The sequence below is a fragment of the Oncorhynchus mykiss genome, chromosome 27 (genome assembly GCF_013265735.2).
Source record: "Oncorhynchus mykiss isolate Arlee chromosome 27, USDA_OmykA_1.1, whole genome shotgun sequence".
NCBI lineage: Eukaryota > Metazoa > Chordata > Actinopteri > Salmoniformes > Salmonidae > Oncorhynchus > Oncorhynchus mykiss.
The window spans coordinates 2,518,460-2,544,121 of record NC_048591.1 but is presented as its reverse complement, the minus strand read 5'-3'; the positions used below and the strand labels follow the sequence as shown (position 1 = coordinate 2,544,121).

General features: G+C 41.5%; 1 protein-coding gene across 1 annotated transcript; it reads left to right on the top strand.

The window, feature by feature from the left end:
• Positions 1-1,837: 1,837 nt before the first annotated feature.
• Positions 1,838-25,409, top strand: LOC110507328 (ATP-binding cassette sub-family F member 3). Its single transcript, XM_021587248.2, has 21 exons — positions 1,838-1,993; positions 9,638-9,785; positions 10,162-10,238; positions 10,515-10,570; positions 10,716-10,813; positions 15,222-15,344; positions 15,852-16,118; positions 16,289-16,369; positions 18,429-18,488; positions 18,569-18,625; positions 18,868-18,890; positions 19,019-19,074; positions 19,710-19,910; positions 20,126-20,202; positions 20,448-20,492; positions 20,577-20,709; positions 21,130-21,218; positions 21,328-21,419; positions 22,051-22,183; positions 23,491-23,578; positions 23,806-25,409. The coding sequence occupies exons 1-21, from the start codon at positions 1,921-1,923 to the stop codon at positions 23,962-23,964; spliced, it is 2,136 nt and encodes a 711-aa protein (XP_021442923.1). The 5' UTR covers positions 1,838-1,920; the 3' UTR covers positions 23,965-25,409.
• The last annotated feature ends 253 nt before the right edge of the window (positions 25,410-25,662 follow it).

Genomic DNA, 25,662 nt, shown 5'->3' with positions numbered 1-25,662 from the left:
AGCAACTGCGAAAAGAAATGGCTGAGTATATACTAAAAATGTCTGGTATGTAATGACATTTAATTCAAAGTAAATGTAAATTCTTTATTTTTTATGTAGTTGTGTGGGAGAGCCATATGTTCAGTTCATGCCTATGATTTCAGAGTTCAACAAAGCCAACAACTGCTTCATGTGTGCCCCTGATGAAGAACCTGGATGTGGCCCAAAGACTGACTGGGTTTGTAACTTTATTTAACATGTTTATAATCTTTTGACAACAGTGACGGCATGTAAGACAATTTATGATATCATACAATGGATGGCTAATTCGTCATACTGCATTGATATTTGATATTATTTATAACGTGTTATAACTTTGTTTTGTTTTAGATTGAATGTTTTGCATGCCAACGGTGGTTCCATGTGCTGTGCCTAGGAATGAAGACAAAAGAGTTCAACAGAATAAAGAACAAAAACTGGAAGTGCAGTCTTTGTTGTTGAAAATGTATGCTATACCCCATCCACACTGAAGAGCCTCTGAAATGTACCTCAACCAGGGATAAAGAGAAAGTTAACACTGTAAAATGTTTTGTACTTAATTGAAGTTAAGTGTCTGTTGACATGTTGGAAAAGATTAAAGGTCTAAAATTTCTGTTTAATTTGTCAAGATTACCTTTTTATTCATTGATTTACTGGCCACCATTACTATGGTTACATGTTCAGTATATGTATTGACCAGCAAACCCACTGCAGCCTACCTCACTAGCTCACTCTCCAACCCTGCTTTGGACAATTAATAGCATGACTCTCGTACTTTGCCCTTTTCCTTTATGGTTAATATTAACGACAAAAGGAGATATTATCTGTCTCTCTCCTATTGTGTACCACTGTTAAATACTGTGGTGGGGGGGAAAATAAGTACTTAGAACTACCAATTATTGTACATAAATATTAAAGAGAAGGGGAAACACAACACTGGACTGAACCCCCTAATTGTCAAACTAATATTAATGTACAACAATATAGAAGATACATGACTAGAGGCTATGCAATATGGGTGTATATCCACTGTATGCTTCTTAGGTGTGCAATTGTCATGACCAAGGAGCTATTGCAAATTTGAAACTATGAAAAATTTAACTTACGCCGCGTGATTTTACAGTACACAAATAAGAGTATGCAATATAGAAGGGTTGTCAGCGGACATTAGGTCACATGACCAAGGAGCTATTGAAATTTTACATTTTGAAAAATTCATGTAAAATTATGTGAGATGAAAATAGACAAACTAAAGGGTGTGCAATGTGTAGCGCCACTGAGTGGACATTCTGAACCTTGTTTGAAGTCACCAGGTCACATGACCAAGGAGCTATTGAAATTCTACATTTTGAAAAATTCCTTTAAAATCTTGTGACATGAAAATGGACAAACTAAAGGGTGTGCAATGTGTGTCTATGCCATCAGGTTAGCTACAACCAGTTTTGAGTGTTAGGAGTAATGGTTAAACAGCTATTGAAATTTGAAAAATTTGATTTGTCACTATGTTGACGGTCCCTAAGTGCTGTTGGTGGAAGTAAGGAAAACTACAGGCGAATATCCAACATGAAACTGTATTTACCTGGGTTGAGAACGGGGCAATAGGATCTAGCTAGCTCGTGCTTGTTCTGCCAACTATGACTAATTTGTTTCCATTCGAAACGACGGGCTGTGATCTATATTAGTTAAGTTATAATGAACGTTGATGTCATTACATGAGAGGTTGATGGAACCAAACACAAATTAGAGGTGAAGGGAACAAACACAAATTAGAGGTGGAGGGAGGTAAAGCTGAGATCATAAAATCGCATTAAATACTACAATACCCATAATGCATAGTTTGCGGACATGCCTTGACGCACATTGTGTGCACATGCGCTGTTCTTGTGGAAGAGCCGGTGTATCATGGCGACATACGTGGATATTCTGAAGAGCGAGTTTCCCGAAATTGACACCGAAGTGTTCGAATATATCACGGGTAAGAGACTGTAAATTAATGGAGATGGTGTGTGGATCCCGTACACATTAAAATGCCACGGGCTTGATGAGTTGCGGACGGCTTCTTTGCCACGCGAAGTAACGTTAGCTAGCATAGCCGTCCCACACAGCATTGAGGCACAGTCAAGGGGGAGACTATCTAACGTTAGCCTACACGTAGCATGCCGGTAGTTAGCTAATAATCGGCCTATTTGAACCACTAACCAGATGAGCTAGGCTAGCCAATTTATTGCCTTAAATTAATAGCCAACAAAATGTGTACGTTTACCGGCATGCAATAATAATAATTAAATGGACTTAGTAATATTGAGATTTTCACGGTCCCAAAGTCGCAAAACAAAACGGGAGTTAAAACAACCTCAGCCTAAACAAGGTGAGGGGTGGACTCAGGGAAATGAAAGCGTAAGATGATCAGTGTATGGGGAGGTTGGGGGTTTGGATATGAACTCGGACTGCGTTTCAAACTCAAAGTAGACAGCCCTAAACCCTCAGCCCTTGGGGGTATCCCCTCGGCCATATGTCGTCGGTCCAAATGATTAGCCAAGCAAGGGAAATATGCAAAGTAAGCCACTCAGCCCTCGTTTTTAATGGAGTTTGCGAGTGTACAATTATGTTCACTTCAGGGCCTGAAACGCCCCATAATTCAATTCGCGATGATTGTACATCCGCTAAGAAAATTATGCCAAAACATAAAACCTCAACATGTAGTCAACATACAAGTGTAAGTAAAAACTAATGTAAATAAGTTAGAAATTGTGCAACTAATGCACAAAAGACTCATAAAAGTAATGTTTGGTTAGCTTTTGGAAATTGTAGAAATAAAAGTTTTTCCTTCTTCAGAAGTAACTAGGCAGGCTAACGTTAGTTAGCTAATTAATTTGCTAGCTATCATACAGTAGGCATATTAATAATTATATTGTTAATATAATTAGACATGCAATCATAATTGACTGTAGCGCATATAAAGCTCACACAAGCTACCGGTGGCTGAGAACACAATCATCGCGGGATTAACAGTGACAAATGTCCGGGCAAGGGCGGTCCATTTAAAAATAATTTATTCCCCCCTCGCCCTACAAGTGAATACTCGTCATACTTAAACACTTAAGACACACCCTATCCCCCCTCAACCCTCAAATTTGGTGGACACTACTGATAAAGTATCATGACGTCAGACGAGTATACACTTACACTTCCAAACTTTCGAGTGGTGTCTCCCAGTGGCGCAGCGGTCTAATGCACTGGATCTCAATGCCGTTCCTGGTTCGATCCCGGGCTGTGTCTCGGCCACGATCGAGATTCCAATAGGGCGTTAAATTGGCCCAGCGTCATGCAGAGGCCGTCATTATAAAATAAGAATTTGTCCTTAACTGACTTGCCTAGTTAAAAAATAAAGGTTGAAATAAAAATAAATATGCCCCTATCTCCGTGAACTAATTTAGACTAAAAGCCAATTCATCCAAAAATCTGGTCGCTGGCTCCAAATGGCAGTTATGACAATTGCGGCGCCTCCGGAGTCATGCAGAGGCCCCTCATCAATCTACACACGATACCCCATAATGACAAAGTAAAAACAGAAATATCACATTTACATAAGTATTCAGACCCTTAACCCAGCGCATTGTTGAAGCACCTTTGGCAGCGATTACAGCTTCTATTCTTCTTGGGTATGAAGCTACAAGCTTTGCACACCTGTATTTGGGGAGTTTCTCCCATTCTTCTCTGCAGATCCTCAAGCTTGGTCAGGTTGGATGGGGAGTGTCGCTGCACAGCTATTTTCAGGTCTCTCCAGAGATGTTCGATCGGGTTGAAGTCCGGGCTCTGAAAAACATCCCCACGGCATGATGCTGCAACCAGTACGCTTCACCATAGGGACGGTGCTTGGTTTCCTCCAGATGTGATGTTGGCATTCAGGCCATAGAGTTTAATCTTGGTTTCATCAGACCAGAGAAACCTGTTTCTTGCCTTTTGGCAAACTCCAAGTGGGCTGTCATGTGTCTTTTACTGTTGAGTGGCTTCCGTCTGGCCACTCTACCATAAACACCTAATTGGTAGTGCTGCAGAGATGGTTGTCTTTCTGGAAGGTTCTCCCATCTCCGCAGAGGAACTCTAGAGCTCTGTCAGAGTGACCATTGGGTTCTTTGTCACCTCCCTGACCAAGGCCCTTCTCCCCAATTTGTTCAGGCTGGCCAGGCGGCCAGCTCTAAGAAGAGTCTTGGTGGTTCCAAATGTCTTCCATTTAAGAATGATGGAGGCCATTGTGTTCTTGGGGACCTTAAATGCTGCAGATTTTTTTTGGTGCCCTTCCCCATATCTGTGCCTCGACACAATCCAGTCTCGGAGCTCTACGTACAATTCCTTCGACCTCATGGCTTAGTTTTTGCTCTAACTTTCACGTCAACTGTGGGATCTTATATAGACACGTGTGTGCCTTTCCAAATAATCAATAGAATTTACCACAGGTGGACTTCAATAAAGTTGTAGAAACATCTCAAGGATGATCAATGGAAACAGGTTGCACCTGAGCTCAATTAGTCTCATAGCAAAGGGTCTGAATACTTATGTAAAAAAGGTATTTCAGATTTGTGTTTTTAATGAATTTGAACAAATTTCTAAACCTCTTTTTGCAGTGGTTTTGTGTGTAGATTGAGGAATTTAATTTAAGTCTAACGTATCTGAATACTTTCCGAATGCTCTGTGTATGTGGACACCCCTTCAAAGTGGTGTATTTGGCTATTTCAGCCACACCCGTTGCTGACAGGTGTATAAAATTGAGCACACAGCCATGCAATCTCCATAGACAAACATTGGCAGTAGAATGGCTTTACTGACAAGCTCGGTGACTTTCAACGTGGCACCTTCAAAGGATACCACCTTTCCAATAAGTAATTTCATCAAATTTCTAATCTGCTAGAGCTGCCCCAGTAAACTGTAAGTGCTGTTATTGTTAAGTGGAAATGTCTAGAAGCAACAACGGCTCATCCAAGAAGTGATAGGCCACACGCTTATAGAATGGGACCACCTAGTTGTCCTCAGTTGCAACACTCACTAGTTCTAAACTGTCCAAACTGCTTCTGGAAGCAACATCGTCACAAGAACTGTTCTTCGGGAGCAATGGCCGAGTAGCTGCACACAAGCCTAAGATCACCATGCACAATGCCAAGTGTCGGCATTTGTGGTGTAAAGTTCGATTGGACTTTGGAACAGTGGAAATGAGTTTTCTGGAGTGATGAATCACGCTTCACCATCTGGCAGTTCACTGGACACATCTGGGATTGGCGGATGCCAGGAGAACACTTGTCCGAATACATAGTGCCAACTGTAAAGTTTGGTGGAGGACGAATAATGGTCAGGGGCTTATTTTCATGGTTTGAGCTAGGCCCCTTAGTTCCAATGACGGGACTTTGTGGCAAACGGAAAGCCTTCCCAGAACATTGCAGGCTGTTATATCAGCAAACAGTGGACTAACTCCATATTAATGGAATGAGATATTCGACGAGCAGGTGTCCAAATACTTTTGGTCATGTAGTCTGTCTTTTTTTTGTTGCATTGGCTGCGTCTCAATTCACTGCATCTGCCTATTTCGCAGAGCTAGAGTGGTGTTTGTCAGACCATGAAACATCATTAAAATCAGTATTCTCACAAAATCGTCTGGAGCGTCTTGGAACTCATCTGAAGTCGGTACAGCCGATCTGCCAACTTCTGTCTGGAGCGTCCGTATAGTTTGGATTACACACTAATATGACCGTTCTGTGCAAAAGTGAGACTCTCACAAACATGTACATGTCGGTTGTTTTGCTCATCTCAAAGTCCCCGGTACCAGTTTTAAAAAAGGGATAAGGGACTGTTTAGTGCCAAAAATAAGGAGTTAAATACATATAACAAAAATATAGATATTTTTGATACTATAAGGGGTTTTAAAATTCCAAATGAAATATCAAAAATAACCTTAGTATGACCATAAAACAATTCTATATTGCTTAGTAGAACCCCCCCAGGCATAGACTCTTCATGGTTAAAGGGTAACTACACCCAAAACGTCTCCTAATGTGGTTTAAAGGGATTATTCAGGATTTTGGCAGTAAGGCCCTTTATTAGGGCCCTATGAACTCCTTTTTCCCCCCGAAATAACCTTTTTTTCTGTGATTTACGCACATTTGATCATCAGATAGTGTGTCTAATGTGAATGAATAAAACAGCAAACATTGAATAAGATATAACAGCAAATGTGTAATGATGCAATACATTGCACTATTCTTTTTATCAAGGCAAGTGCTTCAATACAGAGTTCTACTAAGTGTTTCATTATAAATGAAAAAAAGTAATGCAAGATTCTAGGAAACAACGCCGCAAGAAATAGGCAAAACCAAGAGTTACACTTGTGTAACTTGCATTCATTGTTTTTTGTAATATAAAGTGCTTCACATAAGTGTTTCATTTACAACGAAAAAAAAGATTCATGCAAGAATCTAGGAAATAATGCAGCAATAGGCAAACTCTATGGGACTAACTTATGAGCTCCTATGTCTGTCCATTTCCATCTATCACAGACATCTCTATTGAAGTACATGATTGTCAGCCGCTTTGTGTTGAGCTCGGTGAGAGCCTCGCTTGTCTGTGAGTAGAGTCTTGTATTTGCTGAAACTCCTCTCACAGTCGACTGAGCTGACTGTAGGGCACTTCAACTTCTGCAGCTGTTGGGAATCTTGCACTCAAGCCCCTCCAGTAATCGGCAAGCTCCAAAGCAGATGAGGTCTCCCTGGACACAGTGCTGATAGGCAATCCATTCTTCACTGAGCTCTGTTGAAGGGCTTGTCATGGGTTTCAGTTGTGTGTAGACTTCAATCTGCTTTTCCATGGCTGGAGCCTGCCTAGGATCGAACACCCTAGCCAGCCTGTAGACCTCTCTGGCTGGATGTATGTCCCAGTGCTTTGACAACTTTGAAGGCCAAGTGGAATGCATCATGGAGATGGTCAAGCACCTCCCTCCTCTCTCCAATCCCCATCTTTCTCAATAGCTCATCTGTCTTGGCTCCATACCCACATGTTTTTTCCGTTCCATTCACTAGGTAAGAGCCCAGATCCTCCATGACATTGTAAGCAGACACTGCTGTGGGACGGTGGGTTCCTTACAGGATTGACAGAGCTGGCTTCAGTTTGGAGCAGCCGTCCGAGAGGAAGGTTATCTTAACAGTGAGGGCCTGCACCTTCTCTGTTTCCAGCTGGCTGAGGATGTTTGTGACTGCCTGGGATGATGACTTTTCTGCCAACAAAAACTCTACAAATGAACATGCTCTGAATGGTACTTCACTGCCTCAAACCAGCTATTCCATCTGGAGGTCACTGCTTCAGGAGGAGCCTTGGCCTGCACAAACTCCTTCATAATGAGGAAGCTCACCTATCTTCTCTTTCTGGCAGGCTTCTTGAAGGAGACAGATCTCATCCATGTCACAAGAGATGCAACTTCAGAGAAGTATTTGTAGCGCTGCCAGGTCTCACCCACCAGATTGATGACATGGCAGAGACAGGTTACATGGACACTATTGGACATCACTCCTTTCAGAACCTCCTTGTATGTCTTCAGGCAGTAGGAGACATTATCTGTGACCACTTCCCAGACATCATTCAGGTTCAGATCGTTGCTGTGGAGGGAGGCTAGTGTTGCTTTGGAAAACATTGAGTAGTTGCATCTGTCCATGAAAATGACATCTGCCAGAAAGTACTGGTTTTCAACACCTGCAATGAAAGATAAGGAACAACTTTATGTTTTAACCTAAAATAATATTGTGACTAAATAAGTGTTATTTAAATTAAGTGTTAACACAATATAGATACAGTGATAGTTAGCTAGATAGAGAGGCAGACTGCTGCTGACATTATGCATTGCTATATTTCACCACGGTAGCTCGTCGTTTGGAATAACACAATTTGCATGTGGACAATTCACATTGCCGAATGTAAATGTAGGTTATTGCAACTGTATATTAATAGGTTAAGGTTAGGTCATATGTCGGTCAAACATACGGGGCAGGTGAGTTTGATGGAGGCTGCTGTGATTTTCGGGCAACGCTCCTCCCTGTTTGCAATGCTTCACTAGAAATGGCCGTAGCGTTCTTCGCTTTTCTAAGGGGATGTCAGACTCGGCGCACACAGTCACAAAGTCCTGAATAAATGATCGTCTTGAATCTGCTTATGCTCATTACACTGGTAATGGTTGTTTTAACACAGTGCTTTTCCTTGTTCTTCACATGGGCTTTAGACTTTAAGTAGTCCTCTCAAGGATTTTTACGCCTCCAATCATTAGTATGTTGACAATTTGCAAAACAGTTTATCCCTGACTCATTATATTCCTTTGGGTATTGCTCTGCTCTGAATTTAGGGGTTAGGGTCGAATTTTAGTTTTTTTGACGAATAATTAGGCCTACTTGTGATTATTAATACATTTCAGCCAAATTATGGAAAATTCTGCAATATTCCACTATTGATTCCATTTTCATGACCAAATTCCGTGATTCCGTCCTCATTTTCCGCATCACGGAACTCATAGGGCCCTACTTTATCTTCTTCCCCGGAGTCAGAGGAAGTTGTGTCTCAACACCTCAACACCTGTACAGTTAGAAGTAGTTACGCAAGCCAATGGAGGACGTGATATAACCATAGAAACTGCCGCCATGAATTTAACTAACCTGTTTTTGGTGACACCTTTTTCACCGAATTGAGAATGCATCTTAGAAATGCCTTTTTCCAGAAACTGACATTTCTTTTATTTTTATTTATTTTTATTTTTATTTTTTTTGCATGTTTTACCCCTTTTTCTCCCCAATTTCGTAGTATCCAATTGTTGTAGTAGCTACTATCTTGTCTCATCGCTACAACTCCCGTACGGGCTCGGGAGAGACGAAGGTTGAACGTCATGCGTCCTCCGATACACAACCAACCAAGCCGCTGCTTCTTTAACACAGCGCACATCCAACCCGGAAGCCAGCCGCACCAATGCGCCGGAGGAAACACCGTGCACCTGGCCACCTTGGCTAGCGTACACTGCGCCCAGCCCGCCACAGGAGTCGCTGGTGCGCGATGAGACAAGGACACCCCTACCGACCAAGCCCTCCCTAACCCGGGCGACGCTAGGCCAATTGTGCGTCGCCCCACGGACCTCCCGGTCGCGGCCGGTTACGACAGAGCCTGGGCGCGAACCCAGGACTCTGATGGCACAGCTGGCGCTGCAGTACAGTACTTAACCACTGCGCCACCCGGGAGGCCCCAGAAACTGACATTTCTAACATAGTGGAGCAATAAAGTATTTAGTCAGCCACCAATTGTGCAAGTTCTCCCACTTAAAAAGATGAGAGGCCTGTCATTTTCATCATAGACAGACTATGACAGACAAAATGAGAGAAAAAATACAGAAAATCACATTGTAGGATTTTGAATGAATTTATTTGCAAATGTTGGTGGAAATAAGTAGCAATAGGCAAACTTATGAATGAATAGAGCCAACGTGATTCCTTATTCTACATGTCAGAGGGCCACATGATTAGCATTTCTCTATCTGAAGGTTCTAAAAGCTGCGTCCTTCTAAATGCTCCCCTGATTTCTAGCCTGTGGCATTCCTCTGTGATAGGTGTGTTGGACTGTGGAGGGGTGGAGTTTGAGGATGGAGAGGAGGTGTATGATGCGATTGGAGGGCTGTTGCAGGGGTCGTCGGCTGACTGTAAAAACGAGGATGACATTCGGGACATCTGTCAGCAGATGTTCAACACTCTTAAACTGTAAGTGCAACACACACACAACCTTAACACTGATCAAACAAATGTATTTATTAAGCCCTTCTTACATCAGCTGATATCTCAAAGTGCTGTACAGGAACCCAGCATAAAACCCCAAACAGCAAGCAATGCAGGTGTAGAAGCACGGTGGCAAGGAAAAACTCCATAGAAAGGCCAGAACCTAGGAAGAAACCTCGAGAGGAACCATGCTATGAGGGGTGACCAGTCCTCTTCTGGCTGTGCCGGGTGGAGATTGGACCCAGAGACCTCTTTCACAACCAGCATACAACACAAAGACTAATTGTCACACACCAAAAGCTAATATTTTATGTATTTCCGCTTCCTGACTCATCAAAAATATACTTGTCTTTCCCATCAGGAGTAACGGCCATGCCGCTTCAAAGCAAGTGCTGCTCGACGCTCCGGTGCGGTTGTCTCAGATATCTGCAGAGTGTGGTGAGTCCCTTGTCTGCAGGGGGGCTTAGGTATTCCTCTTTGTTAGCTTTACGGTCAATGTTTGATATTAATTTTGGTAGCCTGTAATCTGTTGTAATCTGTTTTTAGCCTTTAAAAATGTTTCCTTATTATTTTTTATTATACATCTTTCCCGTACACTACTGCTCGTACTTCCTATTTTCTCTACCCTTCCTACCCCCTCTCCCATGTCTTTTTAATATCCTCCCTGACTTATTGTTGCGTCTCATTCCACTCCTTCTGTCTTTCTCGCCTCAGTATCTGTCACTAACGATGTCCAAGGGATCTGGATGATGAAGAGGGGCCAGAATACAGTAAAGTATTTTAGAATAATTTTTGTTGCTTTGTAGCTTCTTGTGCATTATGTTTTTTGTCGAAGGTTCAAGTCAGCCCTGTAGCTATTTTATTCTCCTGTCAACTTCATCCACTTTGTCTTCTTCCACACACACACCACCTCAGACTGTGGACGCGAGGAAGCTAGAGAAGGCCGAAGCCAAGCTGAAGCAAAAGCAAGGGAGAAGGAATGAACGGGATTCGCAAAAAACGACTAATCCGCTGTGAGTTTCATATGCTTTTCATCTATACACGAAGACTATGCAAACAGTTTATCATTGGCAATGGTGGAAAAAGTACCAGATGTCATACCGGAGTAGAAGTAAAGATACCGTAATAGAAAATGACTCAAGTAAAAGTCACCCAGTAAAATACTACTTGAGTAAAAGTATTTGGTTTTAAATATGCTTGAGTATCAAAAGTAAAAGTCAATATGTTAAATTATTTTATATTAAGCAAACCAGATGGCACATTCTTTTATTTTTACAGATAGACAGGGATAACACCAACACTCAGACACCATTTACAAATGAATCATTTGTGGTTCGTAAGCCTGCCAGATCAGAGGCGGTAGAGGGATGACCAGGGATGTTCTCTGTTTAGGGAGTCCACCAAATCAGAGGCGGTAGGGATGACCAGGGATGTTCTCTGTTTAGTGAGTCCTCCAGATCAGAGGCGGTAGGGATGACCAGGGATGTTCTCTTGAGAAGTGTGAGTTGGACCATTTTCATGTAACAGGTACTTTTGGATGTCAGGGAAAATGTATGCCGTAAAAAGTACATTATTGTCTTTGGGAATGTAATAAAGTAAAAGTTGTGAAATATATAAAAAGGATAAAGAACAGTAACAACTTCTTCTTAATTAAGAATATTATAACAATATGAAAGAAAATGAAATATATTTTACAAGAACTAGAATCAGAACTTTATGGAATAATCCTTGGGTAGCTTTTCAGAATTCATCAATTTTTTAATTTGTTCGAATGGAAACTGTAAATGACTGTAACAGGAAATACATTTTTTCCCATGACAAAATGTAAAAAGTAATTTTGAACTGAACAAAAATATAAAAGCAATATGTAAAGTGTTGGTTGCATGAGCTGAAATAATTCATCTCAGAAATATTTTCCATACCCACAAAAAGCTTATTTCTTTATGTTGTGTACAAATTTGTTTACATCCCTGTTAGTGAGCATTACACCAAGATAATCAAGAAGCTGATTAAACATGATCATTACACGGGTGCATCTTGTGCCGGGACAATAAAAGGGCTCCCTAAAATGTGCAGTTTTGTCACACAATACAATGCCACAGATGTCTCAAATTTTGAGGGAGTGTGCAATTGGCATGCTGACTGCAGGGATGTCCTCCAGGGCTGTTGCCAGATAATTGAATGTTCATTTTTCTACCATAAGCTGCCTCCAACATCGTTTCAGAGTATTTTACATTATGTCCAACCGGACTCACAACTGCAGACCACGTGTAACCATGCCAGCACACGATCTCTACATCTGGCTTCTTCACCGGCGGGATAGGGTAGGGGTTCTGAGGAGTATTTCTCTCTGTTATAAAGCCCTTTCGTGGGGAAAAATGTATTCTGATTGGTTGGTGCTGGCTCCCCAGTGGGTGGGCCTATGCCCTCCCAGACCCACCCGTGGCTGTGCCCTTGCCCAGTCATGTTAAATCCATAGATCACGGCCTAATTAATTTATTTCAAATTACTGATTTCCTTATCAATTCTAATTCAGTAAAATGTTTGAAATTGTTGCATGTTGTTTTTTTAAATATTTTTGTTCAGTGTAGATAGTTTGGAATACAATGAAACTTAAATTGCAACACAATTTCGATTTGCAATCTTTTGGACATCAGAACAACCTTGAGGGAATCTTATGAGTAAGTAAAGGATGTTCATATGATAGGGAAGATATAGTAAACCTTGCAGAGAGCATATCCAACTGACAACCTATTAGAAAAAAATGTAAATGATTGGAACCAAGATTTAAAAAGAACTGATGTTAGTACAAAATGGAGTGGAAGTTGGAGCATAACTAACTAAATTAATTCAGTATAAACTAATGTATAGAATATATTATACGAGATATAGTTCACATTCTACAGCACAACAGCAGAGTCCTGTCTATAGTAAGACTAATAATAACTCAATAATCCATGCTATCTGGGAATGCTATTAAGTTTGAAAGTTGTGAGCGGAGCTAGAAATATTAGTGTAAATGTACTTTTAATCCATCTGTCTGCATATTTCAAGACATTACATACAGGGGAGGTAGTGAGATGCACAATACTTTTCTCATCACTGAGAAGAAAAAAACAAGGTTACTAAAAATGTAGACGTCAATCAATCCGCCATCATTGACACAGTGGAAAACATCTAAGGATTTCTTATTGAAATATTGAAATAGCCTGAGGAAAAACAAGTTGGTATAATTTAAGGCCAAGTGACACAATAATGCAGGCAATAGGGATGGGGGGGTGAACATGCGGGTCTAGGCAGAAGAGATGTAGTCATTGTATGTGTCTGTAAGTTGTCGTTCGTATGTATACGTTTTTTGTTTTTGTGGAATGTACAAAAAAAATGTATGTTCAATACCAGTCAAGTTTGGACACACCTACTCATTCAAAATATATTTTAGATTCTTCAAAGTAGCCACTCTTTGCCTCTTAGCTTTGCACACTCTTGGCATTTTCTCAACCGGCTTCACCTGGAATGCTTTTCCAACTGTCTTGAAGGAGTTCCAACATATGCTGAGCACTTGTTTGCTGCTTTTTCTTCACTCTACAGTCCAACTCATCCCAAACCATCTCAATTGGTTGAGGTTGGGTGATTGTGGCCATCTGATGCAGCACTCCATTACTCCTTGGTCAGATAGCCCTTACACAGCCTGGAGGTGTGTTGGGTCATTGTCCTGTTAAAAAAACTAATTATAGTCCCACCAAGCGTAAACCAGATGGGATGGCGTATCACTGCAGAATGCTGTGGTAGCCATGCTGGTTGAGTGTGCCTTGAATTCTAAATAAATCACTGACAGTCACCAGCAAAGCCCCCACACCACCACCTCCGTGCCTACACATGTGGAGATCATCCATTCACCTACTCAGTGTCTCGCAAAGACACGCCGGCTGGAACCAGAAATCTCAAATTTGGACTCATATTGTGGAAATGACAAGATTGTTATAATGCTGTTATTGCATCTAAAGGTTGTTTTGTGAAACATAATAAGGGGTTGTTAGAATGCTCATCTGTGTGTGTTCTACTGAGGATGGGCCTCTGGAAGATTTACCATGTCTTTGGGGATTCCGCGTTGCAGAGCATGAGTTAATGCATGAGTTGATGAGGACACGCAGTTGATGTTGAGATGTGTCTGTTACTTGAACACTCTGACGCATTTATTTGGGCTGCAATTTCAAGGGCTGGTAACTCTAATGAACTCTGGGTCTTCCTTTCCTGTGGCGGTCCTCATGAGAGCTGGTTTCATCATAGCGCTTGATGGTTTTTTGAGTCTGCTCTTTCAAAGTTCTTGACATTTTCTGCATTGACTGACCTTCATGTCTTAAAGTAATGATGGACTGTCGTTTCTCTTTGCTTATTTGGGCTGTTTTTGCCATAATATGGACTTGGTCTTTTACCAAATAAGGTCATTTTTTTGTATACCACCCCTACCTTGTCACAACACAACTGATTTGGCTCAAACCAAACCATAGAGAAATCCCGCAAAGTAACTTTTAACAAGGTACACCTGTTAATTGAAATGCATTCCAGGTGATTAACTCGTGAAGCTGGTTGAGAGAATGCCAAGAGTGCAAAGCTGTCATCAAGGAAAAGAGAGGCTACTTTGAAGAATATAAAATGTTTTTATTGGTTTAATATTGTTTTTGTTTCTACATGATTCCACATGTTAGTTCATAGTTTTGATGTCCTCACTATTATTCTACAATGTAGAAAATAGTATAAATAAAAACCCTGGATTGAGTAGGTGTGTCAACTTTTGACTGGTACTATGTATATATATGTGTATATTTATGTATATGTATATATATGTGTATATATATGTATGTGTGTGTATATGTATATATATGTATGTATATATATATGTATGTATATATATATATATATATATATATATATATATATATATATATATATATATATATATATATATATATATATATATATGTATGTATATATGTATATATATATATATATGTGTATATATATGTATATATATGTATATATGTGTATATATATGTGTATATATGTGTATATATATGTGTATATATATATATATGTATATATATATATATATATATATGTGTGTATATATGTATATATATGTGTGTGTGTAAATAAAGTACAGATGACCCCCAAAAAATGGCTTAAGTAGTACTTGAAAGTATGTTTACTTAAGTACTTTACACCACTGATCATTGGTTTGGTATTGCGATAGCAAAATACACTTTTCCATTCACCAATGTGTGATAGTTTGGTAATACTGTCAGACTGATGTTTCACCTCTCTCTCCCTCTTACACCTTCTGTATTTGCTCTCTGTACTTCTATCTCTTTGTGTCCCTCTGTGTCTCTCACTGTCCTTATCCCCTCTCTCTGTTTGTCTCAGGGTACTGGAGGAGGCATCAGCCAGCCAGGCCAGTAGCAAGAAAGACAGTCGTGTCGACTTGTCCGGGAAGAATCGCAGCTACGATATCCGCATCGAGAACTTTGACGTGTCGTTTGGCGAGAGGTGAGGGTTTAACCCTTAGGCTTCGTTCCAAATGGCACTCCATCCCTATTAAGTGCACTTCTTTTGACAAGAGACAAAAGTATAGTAGTGCGCCTTATAGGGAAAAAGGTGCCATTTGGGATGAAACCATACTTACGCTTTCTCCTACTGTATCCAGCACTGGAGCAGGTGATTCATTCTAATTAGCATCATGCAATGTTGTTAGCTGGACACCGTTTCCACCGGTATTTACCTTGCATGTAAAAGGCATTGTTGTGGTTATGGTCGCTACTTTCTGCAAATGACTTAAGAATTCAACACAACTACCTGATATAAAATGGTGAGTAGCAGTGCTTGTTTAAATAAATCACAAACTGAGTAAATCAAGTTATTACTGTGTAATTACAATTTGATGTAATTTCTTAATACCAGAGAGACAAAGAGTAGGCGAGAGACTGAGACACTTCTTAGTCTCTACCATAAAACAATATGCAAGCAACTTGTCTCTCTCTCGCTCTGTATTTCCAGGTCTTTGCTGCAGGGGGCGGAGCTGTCTCTGTCAACAGGTCGCCGCTACGGCCTGATTGGCCGCAACGGCCTGGGGAAGACCACGCTGCTAAAGATGCTGGCGAGCCGCAGCCTGCGTGTCCCTGCCCACATCACAATCCTGCACGTGGAGCAGGAGGTCGCTGGAGACGACACAGGGGCACTTCAGAGCGTGCTGGAGAGCGACACGGTCCGGGAGGGTCTCCTGACAGAGGAACGCCTGCTCAATGCGCGCATAGCCAACGGAACGTACGTCAGTCTTACTTACCCAAATTCTCCCCGAAGTTGGCAATGGAGGGCTCATATTGGAAGGAGTCAATACTGGCAGCCTTGGCAGACTTAAATGTTATTGTTGCAGGAATTTTAGATTTGAAACTGCAACAGTCACTTAACTCGCAGTTTATTCTATTCCATGTTAGTGCTGAAGGAATGGAAACTGTTCGACTGTCGGAGATCTATGCTAAACTGGAGGAAATTGAAGCAGACAAGGCACCTGCCCGGTAAAGAGCCACTCTTAACATGTCTGTATATAATATATCTGTGTTTGTTACATTAGTTAGGGATGCACGATATATCGCTGAACATATCGGAATCGTACGATATTAGCTAAAAATGCCAACATCGGTATTGGCCGATGACTAGTTTAACAGCCATGTTAAAAATCGATGTCAAAGCTACCGTGCGTACCTATATAATGTGGGTACATGACGTAATAACGCCACTTCAAATTTTGCGCTACACAGCCCACAATGCAAAGCAGCAGCTACTTTTCCTGGTGTCGAGCAACATTAAGGCAGTTTATCCAATTTAAAAAACATTACACTACATTCACAGATTTCACAACACACTGTGTGCCCTCAAACCCCTACTCCACCACTACCACATAGCATTCCATACCTAGCCCACAAAATGTCTGCTGTGTGGATTGAGCAGTCAACAAGTCCAGCAGTCATTTGAAAGAGTATGAACAATTCAGCGAGACAACTCAAAGGCGAAATCCATTAATGCCAAGATAATGGAATTCATTGCCCTTGACAATCAACCGTTCTCTGTCGTGGGTGATGTTTGCTTTCGCCGACTAAACGAGCACCGGTGCACACCACCAAGTGTGCTATTTTTCAGATGTCACCCTACCTACAGTAATAGCGTCACTGCTATTAGCTTCACGACATACATACTGTGGAACACTGTTTGAATCTTTGCATGTCAAAAAAGATACAGTAGCATGGTCAGAGCTGTACAACAAAAGTCTGCAAACAAGCACACACTGGCCATGAACGATGTGTTTACAATACCGCGTTGATAATAAGGAATTATTTGTTTGACTGCAACTTCTGGGGCACCAATACATCTAGCCTGTAAACAATGACCAGTAGAAACTGTCATTTTCATTATTCTTAGCAATGATTTAGGAATCCTTGTGAGTAAGTATTAGCTTGGTAGGTACTTGTTGTTCGCCTATTGAAATTGAACTTCAGATCATGAAAATTGCCCAAAGCTAATGTTATAAGCAGCCAGCTAGCTTTGTTGTGAAGCAAGCCACAATAAGGATTGGGCACAAAGTGGAATTTGCGGTTTGCCTTCAAAATAAAAGTGAAATTCAATTAATACAAATAGTAAACTTATGCCAAACTTTTATTTTGAAGGCTAACTGGAAAGTCCACTAGTGTGGCTAATCCTTAATGTGGCTAATTTAACATAGATGGGTCCGACCACCATTAATCAAATAAGAACTGTCTTATAAATGAGGGTTATTTTAGATGACACCTAGCTATATAGTTAGCAAGGTAGCTATAGCTACTGAAACAGATTGTCGTTTTGCAAAGTTTTTGGGGAAGCTATCTTTCTTTTATGACCAGCACTGTAGGTGTGCGAGACAACTTTACCAGTATCATAGCATACGTATCGATGAATCGTTGTGACATATGAAATACGAGTGATAGTGTAATAACTACGTAAAACATGTATGAACGCGTTAAATGTATTATGTGACGTGCAGTCATATTCAGGTCTTGATTGGTCAACAAGCTTATTTTACACGTCATGGCTGGATGTGATACAGCCTGGATCCGAACCAGGTACTGTAGTGACGCCTCTTGCACTGAAATGCAGGGCCTTAGACCGCTGCGTCCATATGTGTGTTAACTATTTAACTGTACTGGAATGCTTAAAATGCCGCAAAAATGTTAAATATTGGTATCAGGTTTTTTTTGTCAATGAAAATATCGGTATCGGTGGGGTGCGTTTTTGTCAAGGAAAATATCGGTATCGGGTGGGTTTGGCTAAGAAAATATCGGTACCGGGTTTTTTTTTGTAAGGAATTTCTCAATTTATAGACCATCAATTCAACAGACAGCCACATTTGTCTTCATTAACTATCGGTGTGTTTTTTTGCAAGGAAAGTATCAGTGCATCACTATTAGCAGTTCATTTATATTCATACATGTTGCCAATGGTGTTTCTAAAACCGATGACAATGCAGTAGAATTGTAGCCAGGGTGTATGCATTTTCTGATTTAATGAGATGATTGATTGATGTTTCCTCTCTCTTTTACACAGAGCTTCAATCATCCTATGTGGTTTAGGTTTTTCTCCTAAAATGCAAACGCAGACCACCAAGTAAGTTACTGTGTGCGTGTGTATGTGTGCGTGCGTGCGCGCGGATGTGATTAACTGATCTCTCGGTGTTCTCTTCACAGGGAGTTTTCTGGAGGCTGGAGGATGAGATTAGCTCTGGCTAGAGCTCTCTTTGCCAAGTGAGTTTCTCCTTGTCACTTCTTTTATCCAAAGGACAGTCTACCCAATTAAAATACAAGGACAGAGATTATATTACAATATTGATGTACATTTATAACTCTTATGAGCTGTTTCCTGAATCTCAATTTATAGACCATCAATTCAGCAGACAGTTTATGAAGACAAATGTGGCTCTGCTAAATGTTGTAAGGCTAGCTTCAACTCTCCAAATAATGTGTGTATTTTTCATTCCTTTTTTTAGGCCTGATCTTTTGTTACTTGACGGTGAGTGATTAAACCACATTAAGTATTTTTGTATTGAGTATCTTTGAACAGTTTGACAGTGTCCAATAGTCAGTGCAAAACGCCCTTTTGACTGACTGTCTCTGTCTTTCTGTCTGTTTGTTTCTCAGAGCCCACCAACATGTTGGATGTCCGAGCCATTCTTTGGCTGGAGAATTACCTGCAGGTAGGTTACTCCTGCTTACCGACACACTTAACATTGCATGCCAAATCCAATCGGGTTCCCTTCTCCCCAAAGTGTGCATATTTTTACTACAGTATTTAAAAGCATTGGATTGGTGAAAGCATGGGCAAGCGTGGACTAGAGGGGCTTTCCGTCATATTTCTTACACCAGTCCAAGGCAAGGGGTGTGAATGAGTGGACATTTCAGGGAGAAGGGTGAAGAATAGGAACAAATGGAAGTTTGCATTGCTAGATTGGGGTGGGTAATTCGGATTTGCTGTCAACTTCTGCCTCTGGGGGTGCTCTTGAGCCAAAAAGGGGTCCGGCAACAACAAAAAGAGGCTGCTAAATTGGCAGGAGGGTCACACCCATCAGTGACGCATACATAGTTAGCTTCAAATGGATTGTTTGCTTTCAGCACTTATGAAATTGTGTGCACTCGTTCAATACTTTCTACAAATCTAAAGACATTGGATTGGTGGAGGCATTGGCTAGGTGGAGTTACCACCATATTTCTTATACCACTTATTTTCAGTGAATTGAAGTGAACGAATCCTCCATTGGGAGGATGGAGAGATAAAGCATGAGCAACAAGTTCGACTTCTATATGGCCTGTTTAACTCCTCCGCCCCCCACAGACCTGGCAGACCACCATCCTGGTGGTGTCCCACGACCGGAACTTCCTCAACGCCGTGGTGACTGACATCATCCACCTGCACTCGCAGCGGCTGGAGAGTTACCGCGGCGACTACGAGAACTTTGTCAAGACCAAAGAGGACCGCCTGAAGAACCAGCAGAGGGAGTACGAGGCCCAGTTTCAGTACAGAGAGCACATCCAGGTTAGGAGCCCACACACTGGCTTACACACACCGTCCTGCGTACATACAGACAAACTAAAAGGCCTATGGCAAGCGTAATAACAATGCACTTTCTCAGCATTTATCTTTGCTGATTAGTGTTTGTTTAGTTTAGATCTTGATATGCCTATTAGAATATATATTATAGTGTCTTATACATTATAATTGTGGATTGATCCCCTCCCTCTGTGTGCCAGGTGTTTATCGACCGGTTCAGATACAACGCCAACAGAGCGGCACAGGTGCAGAGCAAACTGAAGCTCTTAGAAAAACTGTGAGTAACCATCTATTTCAAAATAAGATAACATGCGCCATACCCTGCTTTCTCTCATGTCGTGCTCCCTTGGGAATTACAGCCTGAAAGTCCAATTCATTGTAAAGGATAACTTCCGTCTTGCCAATGCATGATGACCTCTGCGTGTTTGTTTGCCGGTGCACAGGGGAAAGGTCATTGTAAAGAATATCTATTGTTGTCATCCGTCGTCCATTCCCTCACTACTCTTCTCTTGTCTCCTGCAGGCCTGAACTCAAACCTCTGGAGAAGGAAACCGAAGTCACCTTAAAGTAAGAGACCGCTCCTCCTTTCCCGAATGAAGTCAGGTTTCAATTCTCATATTAATCTGAGCGCTAACGTGCGTCTGTCCACAGGTTCCCTGATAACTTTGAGAAGCTGTCTCCCCCGGTGCTCCAGTTGGATGAGGTGGAGTTCTACTATAACACTGACCAGCGCCTCTTCACACAGCTGTCTGTGTCTGCAGACCTGGAGTCTCGCATCTGCATCGTACGTATTAATCACATTGCTCTCATTCCTGATGACTAGTTCTAAATCACATGCACTGCTAATAGTTAGGGGTGCACAGATGTGATCATTTTGGGCTGATGCCAATATTTTCTTTGCAATATCGACTGATTCAGAATTCTTTTCATTTTATGGCTATTTTTAACCATCCTAGCACAGATCTGAACTGCAAACAAGTTTCTGTGTTCATAAAGCTAGTAAGAACATATCTTCGCCCCCACATCGGGCCACTGATATATTGTGCATCCTTTAATACTGTACTTTAAATCTGTGAAACACTTCCACAGACAATGCTCTGTGCAACCTTCCAACGGCTAAAGTAGTACCTACTGTCGATCTCTCTCTCTCTCTCTCTCTCTCTCTCTCGCTCTCGCTCTCGCTCTCTCTCGCTCTCTCATACAGGTGGGTGAGAACGGGGCGGGTAAATCCACCATGCTCAAGCTACTGATGGGAGAGTTAACGCCTGTCAACGGCATCAGACACGCCCATCGGTGAGGTTCCATGCTTGACGTCAGCCATCTTCCTCTGCTGCTAGTGTGTGTCTCGGTGGGTGTGCGTGCAGGGAAGTAAACGACAGCTTTATTTCCCTTTCTCGCTCAGGAACCTGAAGATTGGTTATTTCAGTCAGCACCACGTGGATCAACTGGACCTCAATGTGTGTTCAATTGAGCTGCTACTCAACAAATTCCCAGGTGACCACCACCACCAAAACATACCAATACTTATTATTATCAAAGCCTGGGCTGTGTTCATTAGGCACCAAATGCAAAGGAAACTGATTAGAACATGACTACCTGGACTTGGTCTAATAAGAAATGCCCTGTTTTTTTGTTGCCCACCCTAATGAACACGACCCTGGTGGTTGTTACGGATCCCTGTAGATGGCATAGCTGACAACGTCACAAAGACACTGCACACGCTTCAATGGTGCAAAAGGCAGTGTGTTGTGATTTTGGCTGGCTTGCAAAAATGGCTCGCAAAAATGACATGAAGCTGTCATGTGAGGAATCGTTGGTAGCTCTTTTCAGCTAGTTTTATCTTGTTCTTGAGGTGTTTTGACTGTCACTATATGCTAATATGACTCAAATTTGCAAGCGAGCTAACCAACAACTGTAAAGATGTATTTGAGAGACAAGTGAGCAAATGTATTTGTTTTCAATAAACATTGGAGACTAAATCTATTTTACGTGCTGGCAACAATCTAAACCAACCTTGTCTGTTTGGGCCAATGTTGCTTAACAACCAACCCATCTATACCCTGCAATCTTTGTAATTTGTAACCCCTTTTCTCTCTCTCGCTCTCTCCTCGTCCCTCCCTCCCAGGTCGTAACGAGGAGGAGTACAGGCACCAACTGGGTGGCTATGGGATAACCGGTGAGCTGGCAACTCGGCCAGTGGCCAGTCTGTCAGGAGGGCAGAAGAGCCGGGTGGCCTTCGCTCAGATGACCATGCCTTGGTAATGCCTTTTCATTATTACACTTCATGACCCCAATATTTCACACAATTTCTCACAATGTCAAATGGTCATTTTATGGTAGCAAATTGGTTTTAGTTTAGTTGAAAAAACGTCCTTGTACAAGCAGTATACAACTTGACCATGATGTCTAATAATGGGATTACATTTCTCTATCCTTCCGATGCTAAACCGTCTCTGTGGCCTTTTCAAGAACCCATGGTAGTTGTTGATAAACCCGGTGTCCGGCTTAAATTCCCTAATGGCCCCTCATACCACCACGGCCACCTAATTATCATCCCCAGCTTCCAGTTGGCTTGTTCAACCTCTCCTCTCCCCTGTAACTCATCCACGGGTCGTTGTTTTCAACCAACTTACCTTGTAAATAAGAAATATACTGCCCTGATAACACTAGGAACAGAACTGGAGAGAGAGGACATGAGAGAACGCTATTCATTTTGAGAAGTGTCAAGATCCTATTGATGAGATGGTTATAATCCGCCACAGAATTTATTATTATGGTTGCTGGCAGCGAAGCACCCCTAATAATATTGTTGGAATAGCTCAATGCCCGATTGGTCAAAAAAATTTAGACTTTGGCAGTATCAATGTATATCAAAACCACTACTACTAGGTGGCATTGTATTAAGTATTCAGAGTCTAATGCTTAGCCCCACCACCCCGTTTGACGTATAACCACAGGATTTGGTATATCAGTGTTTCTCATAAGGAACAAATTTGCTTCAAGGAGCCATGAAGTCCGCCATATTGAATTTTCCAACATGTTGGATTTTTTTGTTGTTGACTTGACTAGAAACTCAATGTATGTCTTTACAAAGTTTGAGAAAAGCAATATGTCAAAAGATGGAAGAGAAAATGGCAACTTTGTAAAAATAAAAAATGAATAACTTGTCTTCGCTGTATCACCTTGAAACTGATTAAGGCTCTTGACGACTCTAGTAGGAAGGTGTATTTCGAAACAGGTGTTAATATAAAAACCTCCAACAGCTAGCATTTATGCTAAAAAGAGATTCTTCAAATAAGATCGAGAGATTTAGCGATTACAGCGTTTGTTAGTCCCAACAAAGTTGGCAAAGGAATAATTGCTACGTCAAACAGCCATTTCATGACGCTATAAATAATGTATTATATTTAGTGAACACTTGCACATAGTATTTTGAATTGTTACATGTACATGGATGTATAATGCTTCAATGCAGCTGTCTCTTTCAGCCCGCTCATAAACCAGCATCCTGTTTCATTGCTGCTTGCAGCTATAATTTGTCTCTTACTCGCGTTTTCTCTCTCAGCCCAAACTTCTATATCCTTGATGAGCCGACCAATCACCTGGACATGGAAACGATCGAGGCGCTAGCGAAGGCACTCAACAAATTCAAAGTAAGCTTATTAATTAAACTAGAAGTCGCTGAGAAAATGTCTTTATTTAGCTCACAATGTTAATCAATAGAGTAAATCTGGAGAAAGCCTATCCATGAAATCGGTTTTCTTTAAACAGACACTACAAGCTTATTTTGGCTAACAATCAATGGAAGTGATAGCACTTGAACACTTGGAAGTTTTAATGTGCATATATGCCCTTTTTTTAAACTCTATCCTCTCCTCAGGGTGGGGTGGTCCTTGTCTCTCACGACGAGCGTCTGATCCGGATGGTGTGCAGAGAGCTGTGGGTCTGTGAGCACGGGAACGTGCGGCGAGTGGAGGGGGGCTTTGACGAGTACCGGGATATCTTGCAGGAACAGTTCCGCAAGGAGGGCTACCTGTGAGGGACAGGAAGGACTTTCCAAAACCTACCACCCCAGGCAACTTGCCCATTACGCCATCTATGACAGACATGCCAAGTTACCAATTGACTTCAACCCCAATAACCTAAAGCCCCCCCACTCTCTATTCCCCGACTGCCAATCATCATCCTCCGAGTGAGAACTGAGTTTTACTGGCTGCTTTCCCATCATCCTCTCTGCTCCCCCACACCACCGTTTGTGTTTTGTTTGCCATTTAGCTCGGCCCGGCAGTTCAAAGTGACATACTCTTGTCTATTGTCCTGAAGCAGGCAGGTTTTAGGCTACATGGAGTGCAAACTGTGTCCAAATGGAATGTCAATTGTGCGTGCACTCTGTATACTCAACTGGCCTCCCCACTCCCATCCTTCCTGATCATAATAGTTGGAGCTGGTTTGGTTCACTTAACATCAAGGAGGATAGTCCATCTTGTGAAGGTGTGGGTGCTGTACCCTTTAACTGTTAACCCCATGTGGGCAGCCATCTTGGAATAATGCTACATCTTTTTAGCTCTTAGTAATATCAGTTTAGGGCCAAATATGTACATCAGAAAATTAACAAAATTCTTGATTTCTTAATCCGTGTCGAATATGTGTGCATGTGTTTTATGTGATTGAGTGGGACAGAGAGAGAGCGAGGATACATTTCAAGTGCATATGGATTGATTTTTCTCCTGAACATGTGTGTTCTTGGAAGGAGAGGGAGCATCTCTTTTGTCAGTGGAACCCGGGGTGAAGCTGAAATGACTCCCTGTTCCCAACATAGTGTAGTATTTTGGCAACTAGCCAAAATGGTGTCATTTCAGACACCCCTGGTCTTGTTCATTAGGCACCAAACTAAATAAAACAGTCTGAAACAGGGAGGGATTACGTGGACTTGTCCTATAAGAAATGCTCATTTTCTGTTGCGTGCCCGAATGAAGACAATCCTGGAAACATCCATATCTGTGTCAGCATGGGAAACCACCAGCACAAAAACAATTATTTCTACAACAGCAGCAGCTGGCTCCAGGTCTCTCTGCTGCGTCTTCCCAACAATCTCCAACCAAGTAAAGTATTTAAGCATAAAGGCACCAAGGGTTTGTGGTATATGGCCAATATACCACAGCTAAGGGCTGTTCTTACGCACACAGCCCTTAGCCGTGGTATACTGGCCATATATCACACACCCTTGGTGCCTTATTGCTGTTATAAACTGGTTACCAACATAATTAGAGGAGTAAAAATAAATGTTTTGTCATACCCATGCTACACGGTCTGAAATAACACGACTGTCAGCTATTCAGGGCTCAAACCACCCAGTTGATTTATCTAAGAAATTCAGAATATATATATTTTTAAATCCTCCTGTTACATTGCTAACTTATAAATAGGTGTTTTAAGAGCTATTCAATCATAACTCCATACTAATAAAACAGCTTTAATAATCCATCTGCCAGGTCTGATCTGCTCTCTGGTTCATTACTTTATTATTCAGACAAAATGGAACCTGTATCCATAACAATCTATAAAAGATGTATCAATAGAGTATCTACCAAACGACAAACACTCAATGTTTTGTGACAATTGTAAACAGATGCATAATCAATCACAATTTGAGTTCCTGAAGGAGTGGACTGCGCGCATGTGAATATGGTTCCCAACAGACTTGTCAATATGAACTTATTTTAGTCGGTTATTTGAA